Below are 12,553 nucleotides of genomic sequence, written 5' to 3'. Positions count from 1 at the left end.
TGTTTGTTTGTTTTTTTGTCAATACAGTGGACGACTGTTTAGTAACCAACATTCTTTAAAATATCTTCTTTTATGTTCTGCAAAAGAAAATCATACAGGTTTGACATGAGGGTGAGAAAAATGTTTTTAGCGGAACTATCCCTTTAACAGTTGTGTAGTATCACCCGTACTGAGCTGTTTGAGGACACTTTGAATCCTTTACTTACCAGTTGTTAAAAAACTGTAAAGTTAAATTAAATTAAACTTCCTTCTAGTCCATAACGGGCCCTTTCATAGGTGACATAGAGAGTTGATTCAGCTCTTAGATGCATGTTTCTTATTTTTAATTTCCAGTGAAATCAATCATTTTTACTCATGATTTAATGACTTTGCTCTCAAGGCAAGAAATGCCATATCATCTCATGTTCAAATCAAAGGCTGAAATTCTAGAATTGTTTCTGATCACAACCATAAATAGTGAGGAGAATTCAGGTTAGGCTTTCACTAATAGGATTCTCTCACACACACACACACACTGCTGTACAACCCTGACCTTTGTGCTCCCATCTAATGCATGCATAGTAAATCATGCACATATACAGTATGCAGTGCTCAATGGCAAACATATATGTGCAGTTGTGCACATATGTAGTGAGGTCAGTTAGCCAATCTTTGGTGGTTTTGTGGATAATTTACTTTAAAGTGAAAGAATTAATCCAAAGAAAACGCTTTTATTGAACAGATAAGGACTAATCAACAAATTACTGGAATAATTACAGGAATACACTTTGACCAATCTGCTTTAGAATGTAAAATCACTGTTTCCATGGACAATATTTCCTGCCTGGCAAAGTTTAATCAGTCGCCAATGAGAGTTGGTTAATCACTACCTAATCATCTGATTAAAAGTAATTAATTAAATTTTCCTTAACAGACACACTCACCTTTTCACATTTGTAGGTGACTTTCTCTGACAGATTACTCCAACACTCCCGTCTGGGCCTGTGTCTAGGGTGATGTCCCATAGTAGTGTGTTGCTAGGTGTGGCTGTACGGAAGCACATACCCTTTTTTACCATGGCTCTATTAAGAGTAAAAAATAAAAATGGAAGGAATATCTTGATTAGATTTGGCCTAGTATCACTTTTAACAAATTTGTGAATTATGAATAGATTTCAGAGTGTTTAATAGTAAAACAAACAAGTTTGTTACTGTTTAAACTAATAACACAACAGGTTTCACACTCTATCATATACAGTATTGTTATGACAAAGAATTTGAGTTGGAAAATCCAAATAATATACTGGGTATACTGTGATAATGTGGTGTACCCCAAGGCTTGATTCTGGGCCCTTTGTTATTTAACCTTTATAGGTTTACACTCTTGTAATTAATCAGTGTAACATCTCCTTCAGTGAAAGTATGTAACATACTTTTATTAGTTCTTGCTTTTTCTGGAAATCAAATCCTTGTCTTGGCATAGCTAGCAACATGCTCTGCTGTTTGAGCTACAGGGACACCTGTCAGAAAGTTTGTATTGTAAAGGGGAAGTATTTGTATTTGGGGAAGTCGTGGCCTAATGGTTAGAGAGTCGGACTCATAACCCAAAGGTTGTGGGTTCGAGTCTCGTACCGGCAGGAATTGTAGGTGGGGGGAGTGAATGTACAGCGCTCTCTCCCACCTTCAATACCACGACTGAGGTGCCCTTGAGCAAGGCACCGAACCCCCAACTGCTCCCCGGGCGCCGCAGCATAAATGGCTGCCCACTGCTCCGGGTGTGTGTTCACGGTTTGTGTGTGTTCACTGCTGTGTGTGTGCACTTTGGATGGGTAAATGCAGAGCACTAATTCTGAGTATGGGTCACCATACTTGGCCACATGTCACGTAAATTTTTATAATTTTTTTTATTTAAATCATCTCAGAAAAGGTGGGTCTTTACATTTACCCCCTTTAAAGCACCAGAGAAACATGTAATATCTTACACATTTAGATGGATGCCATATTGTTCTTTTGAAACTGTAATTGTGCACATTCCTAGTATTTTTTTTTTATTGTGTTTCATTTATTACTGGTTCCATCCTCATTGGAGGGCAATGCTTGTGTTTTTATACATAGCAGATTTGCATGTGTGGGTGGCTGTGTATGGCAGGTGGAGATGAGGCCAAGGGTGGTCTGTTCAAGGAGTGTAAAGCTGAGGCTGACAGTGTGGTTTCCAATACAGGGGCAAAGAAAATGTCTCTGTTCCCTTACAGAGGACAGGAAATCAATGACATCTACATCAGGCCCAGTTAGCCAAGCCTGGACGGTCATGACAAGGACGATTTTGGCCATATATTGTACAATCCGAATATTCCTCTGTTCAACATCAGCAGCTCTTAGAAGTTAATTTAAGGCCATCTGTCTATAGAGTTCCTGTTCCTCCCAAACCTTTACAAACTGTCACACTGACCCCATATCACACTATAATCAGAATAATGTATCAATATAATTGATCATACAACTGCAACATTATGTACCCACGGGGAAAAGGAAATTTGTTAGCTCAATAGTGTCAAAATTCTGTTTAGCTCAAGGGACTATTAGAGCTCTGGGAACAGAATCTAAAAGCTTCCCGAGAACAAATACAGCCACACAGAGTGGCATAAAGGATATCAATATAAGCATAATGATAAAAGACTGTTAAAAAATATCACTGGTGCAAAATGCACCTTCCAGATTTCAGCACCCGCTAAATCTTTTGTAATGTCAGAGCCATATTTGTGTTTTCATCGGTTCCTGAAGGGTCTGTTTTTCTCCATGAGTGTCTGTCATAAATATTGGGGTAATAAAACTTCATAGGCAAGATATTAGTCTCACAGGGGCTGTATTGTAAGACCCTAGCTGCCTGCTTGCTTGACTGCTTGGTAATCGGGTCAGATTTGTTAAAGGGCATTTGAACACACACATAATCATGTTTGCAAACATATAAGCACAGGGAAGAAATTTATTATGTTGATTTTATTAATGAAAACAGTAAGATCTGTGTATTTTGTGCATGTAATACAGGGTTATGGTTATGTTGGGGTTGTTTAAAAAATTTGATCTTTGTGTTCAAGATTGTGTGTGTGTGTGTGTTTTGTGTAAGACCATCTGTACTCTGTTCTTGTAAGATGTAATCACTGTCTCGAGAGAAGGGCTCTAAAGCACTAATCTTGGCATTGATAGAGAAGATTCTGGGACTATTCAGATGTAAGACCAGATTTGACCCTCCCTTTCTTGAACGAAAATTTTTAATCTCTCACAATATCTCTTTTTCTTTTGTCATCTTTTCTTTGCAAGTTTCTGACTGTGCATTTTCACTCCTAGTACCAGATGCATCAAGTGAAGTAAGAAGGTTTCAAATGCAACATATTTCATAATGTTTTAATACTATAACTTTTGATTAGAATCGTATCATTATAAACTAACATCTAATTCCTATTTTGAAACACTACATGCTTGCATTATATTTTTGTGCTTGTGCAATAAAATATCTGTGTAAACAGTAAAGTGACAGTAAAGACAATTATAATGTTACAAAAATATATATTTCAAATAAATGCTGTTCTTGTGAACTTTCTGTTCATGAAAGAATTCTGAAAAATGTTTAACATTGATAAGAACTATTATTAATAATAATGTTAATAATGCAGTAAATCAGAATATTAGAATGATTTCTGAAGGATCATGTGACCCTGAAGACTGGTAATGGTAATGGCTGCAGTTGCCATTATAGGATTACATTACATTTTGAAATATTCATAGAAAACAGTTATTTTAAATTGTAATAATATTCTATTTTTACTTTATTTTTAAACAAATAAATGCAGCCTCTGTGAGCGGCTACAACTGTTGCCCCTAAAAAATTGATGCAAGATGCCCCTTCACAATATGTTAAGTCCACACTTATCCCTCTCTGACAATCCCCGGAAATATATTTTCAAGACCAGCATTTAACACACCAAACCAAATCAATCCATTTGACCTATGGAGACCAAACATCTTGTGAAACATCCATCCCAAATCATCTTCTGTCACTGTTGAGAACCTCACAGTTTTTATAGTAGAGGGTTTATCAGAGCAAGCTCAACATCTGCTATCACGAGTCCATTTGCGAGTCCTTTTTCAATTATCCATTAAACATCCCTGACATTTAACATAATGAATGTAGGCTTTGAAATGTCATGCACATACTCAAACACGTACAGAAAATGTCAGAGAACCATATTGAGAATATTAAATGACCAAGTAGTGGAGAAAACACACAGATCCAGAATTAACACTCACCAAGTGCCAAATGTAAAAAACAATGGGATAAACAAAATGCCATTGGCTTATTCTGAGGAAATGCCATTTGTTTTCCATTTATATTTGCATTTCTGAGAAATTGCTAAATAATCTGGGGCCGTATGTATAAAACTTCTCAGAAATGCTCTTAAGAAAAGTCTTAAGCTTTGAATTAAGTGTCAAAAAATTCTTAGTAAAAAGTAGGACTGCTGACTGAGGTGACACTTAAGTGTTGTGAACTAAAGACTACAATGATGTCAACTCAAAGTGGCTGTCCTCGACCTCTGAAACAGCCAATAGTGAGCCTGCTCATGTGAAGTCACAGCAGCAAAACACCAATCATTTAATGTAACTATAATAAAATCATTTAATTAAGACACTGAAATATTTTAAAATTTAATAATATATGCATTGTGCAAAATTATCACAAATTATTACTGATGCTTTGAAATTGTATTGTATTGGTATTTCTCCTTGTCTACAGTTGGATCAATAACGTGAACATGAGTTTCATCAACGGCTCCAACAACTCCAGGAAAGCCCACAATCCTCACAAAAATGGCTTGTTTTTGCAGTTTGGTGGTCAGTTGAAATTTCAATAAACTGCCATATAGTAGTGGCCAAAAGAGATGTCTAGCCTAGGAAATTTGACATCTTTACCCTTAATTTAAATTTTTTTTTAAAGGTTTTGTAAGCATATTGCATAGTTCCTTAGAGTCAATTGATTTATTTGTGATAATAATGCAATGAAACATGCCAAATTGTGTGGTCATAATCTTTGGACATGGCAGAAATTATGAACACATGCAAAAACAAGAGGACAAACCAAAATAGTAATTAATATCAATGTTGCCAATTTAGTAATTTTGTCACTAGATTTAGCGACTTCCTCACCCTTTTTGACTTTTTTTTCAAAAGCCTAGCAACAAATAATTTTTTTTTTACATTCCAAAACTCTCCCACTGATCTATATTTATATTTATATTCATATTTATATATTTATATCAGTGAACGCGCCATTATGACGTAATCTAGCAACATTTAGCAACTGTTTTAGCTACTTTAATTTGAAAGCAGTTGGCAACAGTGGTCAGTGTTTTTTCCCTCATATTTTGATGGCTTAAGTGAAATGTGGGGTCATAAAAAAGTCACCAGTGCATTGCTGCATTTTTCCGATTTTCCAGCCAAAAAATGCAATTACTACTTTCATTTCTGCAGTTAGATCATTCATTTGTAGAGTGGAAGAAGTTATAAAATTTCTTACTTGGTCAGTTACAAAAAGAATTGACTATCTTGACGAAGTTTGTATCGTTTTATCAACGTCATATCATGATGTAACTCTAATACGTCATTTCTTCATAGTGTGTTTCTCCTCCTCTTTGCTGTCATCTTGCTACTAACTCTCCAGCTCTCTTAAATAATTTAGTTGAATAATTTGACCTAGTCTTAACACTTAGGAACCTTTATGAATCACTCTTATTCTTAAGTCTAGGAATAAGAGTAAAATTACACCATACTTAGAATTTTGACACACTTAAGACTAAAATTTTACTCCGAGTGGCTTTATACATACGGCCCCAGGTTTCATGACTGTAAAAAATATTTATGCCTGGAAAGTTGTCAATTCCCAGGGATCCACGTTTGATACTTTTTGATTCAACCCGATTCTTTTTTTTCTGTGTTGTCTATTAACAAACCCTTCCTGAATACTCCAAAAGCCTTACCATATAATTTAGCAAGACAGTCAGAAGAGAAACCCAAATGAGACATTTCTAATTATTCTCACAGCATTTGAATTATGAAAAGACTACTCTAAATTATGAAAATTCACTCATTTAATCAAAACAATCACTGAGCAGCAGTTTATCTTTCCTGCCTCACAACCTCCTAATTTATGACCAGCTGTAATGCAACTGTGACATGTGTCACTTCCTGCATGATAAAATATGAGCATGACTACAGATGAAATTTATCATGGTGATTCCTAATGGGCCTCCTGACAGATTTATATGTGACGAAATTCAGATGTGAAGGAGTAGCTATTTTTCACAAGGCTTGATTGGGAGAAGCGTTCACAATGATTGATTCCTGTGTGATTTAGAAACCAAAATACGGAGCTGAGAAGGCCAGCTACAGATTTCAGTAACATATCAAATATATAATTCATGGAAATAATAAATTGATGGCTGTATGCATCACTTTACACACCAATTATTTACTAATCTAATATAAGCATGTCCTTGTGAAGTACACTTTAGTTTAGTCCTTATTACGGAAATAATATACTTTAAAATAATATACTCCAGTGTGTTTTCACACTAAAAAAATTGACACTTAATTGCATGTTAAGTCCAATTAAATAAAAATGTATTATAGTTCAAATTGATATAAAATGCAATTAGTTAAACTTTAGAGTGCTATTTTGACCCACTTGTTAAGGACTTAACAACCACTTTATATGTAATTTCATAATTTACTTAACTTCTATTGTAGAAATATGGTTAAAATGTACTGCCTAATATACCGACAAGCATTTATGAAAAACTAAAATACACTTTAATGTCATTTCTATTGAAAACACATTATCACAGCATGATATATCAAACCTCACCAAAACTCACATCTGTTAATATGTCAATGCTTCAAGGGCAAATTTGGTAATAGCGCCAGTTAATGAAAAGTATCTACTGACCATCTGGAGCCGTTTTCAAAACTGATTAATAGATAACAGGCAGAAATGTAATCATGTTTGTGTGCATTTTAAATGTTTTGGGATTACAGAAAAAAATACATGAGAGGAGAGGAGAGGAGAGGAGAGGAGAGGAGAGAAGAGAAGAGAAGAGAAGAGAAGAGAAGAGAAGACACGTCTCGTGGGACAGTTGTCCTCAGTGGGTTTGCAGTGACTGATGTGAGCTTTATAGAGGAGAGCTGGCCATGGACAGACTGAGATTTAAGGTGACAGTGATTAAGTAGCAAGAGCAACAGGGCTTGAAGAAAGAGAGAGATGGTACATCAGCAAAAAAAGGCTCAAACACACTCATGCAGGAGTAGATGAAGAAATGTGCTTCAGAGAGAACTGAACTTCACCAGGGAAGCCAGATACAACAGAGATGGATGTTCAGAATGAAGGGGAGTAGGGGAAGAAGTAGGCAAGGACAACACAATAATAACAGACACAACCTGACATGTGAATATAAAATGGTCCACACTACAAAAGTGCACATGTATGATCATAAATCACAAGTACAGCAGATTTACAAGTAGACCATAGCTTTAGAAAAACACAATACTGAAAGTCTACAACTGGCATCTTAAATGCCAGTCTTCTTAAGCTTCTTAATTTAATTTTCTGAGATTTTCCACATTTCTCAGTGCTGAAATCCACTGCATCACAAACTCTTACACATCTCAAATGTAATTCTTTAAGTATATTTAATTCTTTAAAGAGAAGGTGTTGATGTTTAGCCATTAATCAAACCTCACCAAAAACGAAAACTTTAAAATAGGGACATAAAGTCAGAATATCATGATGTTACAATCCTGCTTAGATAATAATAAAGCACATTTGTAAAAAGGCTAAAAGTCTTACAAATTTCCTAATACTTGAAAAACAAAACTTAAGTCAGGGTAATCAGATCAACAAGTTTCAGTTTCAACAAAATACCAGATAATTTTACTAGATGACAAGGTTCGTTCAGGTTGTCAAAATGAGCAACCTCACTTACATTCTGTCGTTCATGGTGACAGAAACACATTAATAGTCAGTGCTGGGAGTAACGCATTACAAAAGTAATAATATTACAGTAGTATATTAAGTTTATAGTAATATATCGCATTACTAATAAAATTTGGGTAATATTATTACTCGTTACAATCTTAGTAACGGAAGTTACAACAACATATTTTAACTCAAAATTAAGTGGTGAATTTACTAACACCGCAAAACAGCACCAGAGAAAAAATTCAGTTTTTTCTGAAAAAAAGTTTGTCTGTTTCCTGTTGCTGGAATTAGATGGTTGAGATGACTGCAGAGACGGATTCTACATTTGTTAGATGGACACACTCCTGTTATTTTCAGTTCATCGGAGAAAAGGATAAGAATGCTTAGCAATATGTGCGACACCAAACTCTCAACATGGAGAAATAGCACGAGTAAAACCTGGAAACACCTGGACTGGTGCCACTAACAGTAAGCTATAGAGAGAGCTGCGGGGTCGGAGAAGAGAAAAAGACGGCGGACGAGCGCAGAAAAGCAACAAAAATTAAGTTTAACTAAAAATAAAATCTGTTTTTATGAAATCATAGTCTATTTGTAAAATGAATATGCAAAATATTTGACTTAGCCTAATTAACAGATTAACAAAACGAAAGGAAAAGACTGAGAGATATGCTGCTGAGTTTGGTTCATATGCTATTTGTGTGGCGCGGCGCGGCGCTCTACGAAAGTCCACGGAAATGAAAACGAGATGACAGAAATAAAAGTAAACACATTGCAGTTTCGAATGATCTGTATGACCAAAGATGACCGAGTATTTTTTTGTTGTTTGTTTTTCCGCTGTTCGATCGCGCCGGCGCCTCACGCACACACATACAGCATTGCAAATGTTGCAGCCTGTTCATTATCAGAATAAAATACAGTCAACCAAACATATAGATACACTGTTTAATTTAAATAGTGCGTAGCCTACTGCGTAGTAGGCCTACAATCCGTGCCGATCAGCCTGAGCTCGGGCCAAACACACGTTTGCTCATGTGACGAGGATGTTTTTAAGCGCGTTAAGTAAGCCTGGTTTACATAATAAATAATAGTTTAGCATTCAAATACATCGCAAATATGGACACATTTAAATGGATTAATGCCGAATGAGAGGTAGGCTGCGCGAGAACACCGTTTGCTTTCAGTTTCGCATTGAATTAGCCTAATTCACTTTGGCTTGTTTAGCAATTTATATTTTTCATTCTTGTTTTCTTCTGAAACCGTTCAAAATAGCCTATATATAGGCTAGGTATTGTGTTTATTGTTTGTACATGATAATATTTAGCTTTATTTACCGGTGTTATTTATGAATGCAATAATGCAATTTGTGCTTATATTTTTTTAACCTAAACTACAACGTAACATTAAAAGGGTCATATAATGCTATTTTAAAGATCATTATTTTGTGTATTTGGTGTAACAGAATATGTTGACATGCTTTAATGTTCAAAAAACACATTATTTTTCAAATACTGTACTAGACCTGCATACCGGTATCTAAATATGATTTCATATATTTTATTCTATATAGACCTACCACATTACTCTCCACTGGGTGTAGAATGAGCAGCAATAAACTACATTTTGACATTTTATAATACTTCTGTGGATATTTTGGTGAAAGTAACTCAAAAGTAGTGTAACGCATTACAATTCAGAGACAGTAATATTGTAATGTAACTAATTACTTTCAAAAGACAGTAACTAGTAATATATAATGTATTACATTTTGGAAGTAACTTGCCCAACACTGTTAATAGTACAACATCAACTACCTTAATCTAATTAATTTTACTTCCACACCTAAAGAACATTAAAAAAATGAGACACAAACTTCAGTTCTACAAAACGTCTTAATTACACATACTGTCCTAAACCCGTTTTGCACACTTTTACAGAATAGCCAAGTTATAACCCAGCTGCAAAGCATAATGGGTAATGGGTGGCAATACTTTTTTATTTTATGCTTATACCACTTCAAATTTCAGTGTTTATTTATCTTTAATGTACTTAAATCTTTTATTGAAAATAGTATAAGAATACTATAAACATAGGTTGTGGTTAAACCCATTTCTGGCTCCTAAATGATGCTCACCTTTTCTAACTGAGCAATGGCTCTCTATTTAGACATGCTTTTTAAAGCACAGGATGACAATGAATGTGCAGAGCAAAGCATTCAGAAAGCGAGAGAAGCAAAGAAAATGTGTTTGTGGCACAGCAAGGCTTTTGCATATAATCTGCGGGAATAAACGTGCATGTCTTTTTCAGCCATATAGCTAGATGCTCAAATCTGCACAATGAGCTTTACAGACTATGTTCCCAGACTTGAGTTCTGCAGTCGGAATAACAGCTCAGAATATCATTGAATGTTATTATCATGACATGTATTTCTCCACTACACACTGATAATCGCCACTGCTTCCAGAAAGGATGATAACATTACTGGTATTTTCAGGAAAAATGCATAATCCATTAAAAATCTTGTTTCCAGTTCATTGGTATGTTTCTCATAAAGCATTAAAGCAGTGGTGAGGCATTCTCAAGTTCCTAACAGTAGAGCACAGCGCCAGCAACAGCAAGGTTGTGGGTTTGATTCCCAGGAAATGCATGAACTGCTAAAATGTAAACCTTGAAATATAAGTTGATTTGCCAATGCATACATGTGTTTTTTTTTCAGTTTTTTTCATTAAAATACTGAGAAGAAGTGAACTAATAGGGGGAAAACTTTCTGAGAAAAATCTCTGCTTGAGACTTACCTGAGGGAGAAAGTATCCAGATTGGCTGAGCTCCTCACATACACATAAAAGGAGGCAATATCAGTCTTCTTAAGTGGTTTTGAGGAGGTCTGGATGACCACAGCCTCTCTCAGTCTGAGCACAGACATCGGCATGGCCCCCTGTTTGACCTGCAGGAGCCGAACACTCCCGATCCTCTGCATGGGGGTCACAGGTATGTACTCAGCTTGAGGCTGGCCAGCATTTTCATCACCCATATCCCACCTCTTGCCCTCCTCCCCACTGGCTGTACATGGGCCGTAGGCGCTGGGTCGGGCCTGATAATACAGCTCCACAGGATTCCCCTGTGTTGGCCCTTGTCTTTCCCGACTGGAACTGCCTTCAGCTGGGCTGAACCAACCTTCAGGCGGATCAACCTCTGCCATGCAGGTCCCATGCTCATTTCCAATGACACAGGAGCCTCGAACCTCCTGAGTCTGCCAGAAGGCATACACAGTCACACAAGGCAGTTCATCTTTCATTTCTTTCTCCTTCTCTCCTCTGTCCCAGTCTCTTCCAGCCAGGTAAAACAGGACTCGCACTTTGGGAGAAGATGAATAGACCCATCTGGTCAGGACAAAGGATTGGACTTTCCAACTGAGGGTGAAAACTGGTGGTGATGGCTGGAATAACTGCTCTGACTGCACTAAGTCCAGGGGGATCTCCCGTTTGGTAGAGAGTGGGCCATAGCTGGCATTGATAACTGGGAGACGTCCTGCTCGGAGCATGACAAACGGCTGCGTGTGGCTCTGCATGCTGGAATTTCGCATGATGTCCTGCCCAGCCTCTTTTAAGAGAAAGTAGTCAGCATCCCATACCTGGTAAGTTACAGGAAGGAACAACGGATATGGGGTGGAGGATTTGGTGGCATCAGAGATCTCCTGACTGTCCAGCTCTGCAGGAGAACAAAGACACAAATGAAAAAAATAGAGAATTTAGGTGTAATTTAGGTGTTGTCTTCATTAAGTGTATCGTCAATGGGTCTGTATAGTGCTGTGCACCACCAAAATGTCTCTTTGTTTTTGGTCTTGGATCTTGCCTACGGCCATCCAACAATGGGGACCCCCAATCTTGGAAGCTATACAAAGTTTGGCCTGGTAAGTACTTGGATGGGAGGCTGCCTTAAATAATAGGTGCTTTAAGTCCCTGCCTTGGGCCTGAAATGCTGGGATAGGCTCTAGCATATCTGTCATCACTACATAGGACAAGCAGTTTGGATAATGGATGGATGGATGTTTTGGATGTCTATGATGGCCATGGTTTTTCACATCTGGTTATTTATAATGAAAAAAATATATAATTGGCAGTATTAAATTAACACTACTTTCAATTGTATGACTTTCATCCCATTATATCACATAAACTGGCCCAGAAAGATTTTGTACACTTTATGACACTTATATCAGACATTATCACACTTAGAAATGCATGTGTGTATCATAGGAACATGTCTGCCATGAAAATATTTTTAATATCCCAATTTAAATCTCCCAGCATGCCAAAGTCACACAACACTGCCGCCCTGCCTACACCATTGACTGTTTTGGATCAAATTTAGCAATCTTCTAATTAAGCATTTGACTCAAAAATATATTAATTTTCCAAAATTTTTTCTTGTAATGTTATTCACACAGCTGAGCTCATTAAGTAAAATGTGACCCTGGACCACAAAACCAGTCTTAAAGGAACACTCCACTATTTTTGAAAATAGGCTCATTTTCCAACTCCCCTAGAGTTAA

The 12,553-nt window shown here is 36.6% G+C and overlaps 1 protein-coding gene across 1 annotated transcript in view; it reads right to left on the bottom strand.

Moving 5' to 3' along the window:
* Positions 1-12,553, bottom strand: part of LOC107550916 (transmembrane protein 132C-like) — a 29,808-nt gene that overhangs the window by 12,375 nt on the left and 4,880 nt on the right. Inside the window, exons 2-3 of the mRNA XM_016232365.1 lie at positions 10,797-11,709; positions 924-1,061 (exon numbers count right to left, since the gene is read on the bottom strand). Coding sequence (XP_016087851.1) covers positions 924-1,061; positions 10,797-11,709 — 1,051 coding nt within the window. The remainder of the gene's footprint in view (positions 1-923; positions 1,062-10,796; positions 11,710-12,553) is intronic.

Source organism: Sinocyclocheilus grahami, unplaced genomic scaffold (genome assembly GCF_001515645.1).
Source record: "Sinocyclocheilus grahami isolate Dianchi unplaced genomic scaffold, SAMN03320097.WGS_v1.1 scaffold410.1, whole genome shotgun sequence".
In the NCBI taxonomy this organism is placed as follows: domain Eukaryota; kingdom Metazoa; phylum Chordata; class Actinopteri; order Cypriniformes; family Cyprinidae; genus Sinocyclocheilus; species Sinocyclocheilus grahami.
This window is presented reverse-complemented; position numbering and strand designations above follow the sequence as displayed.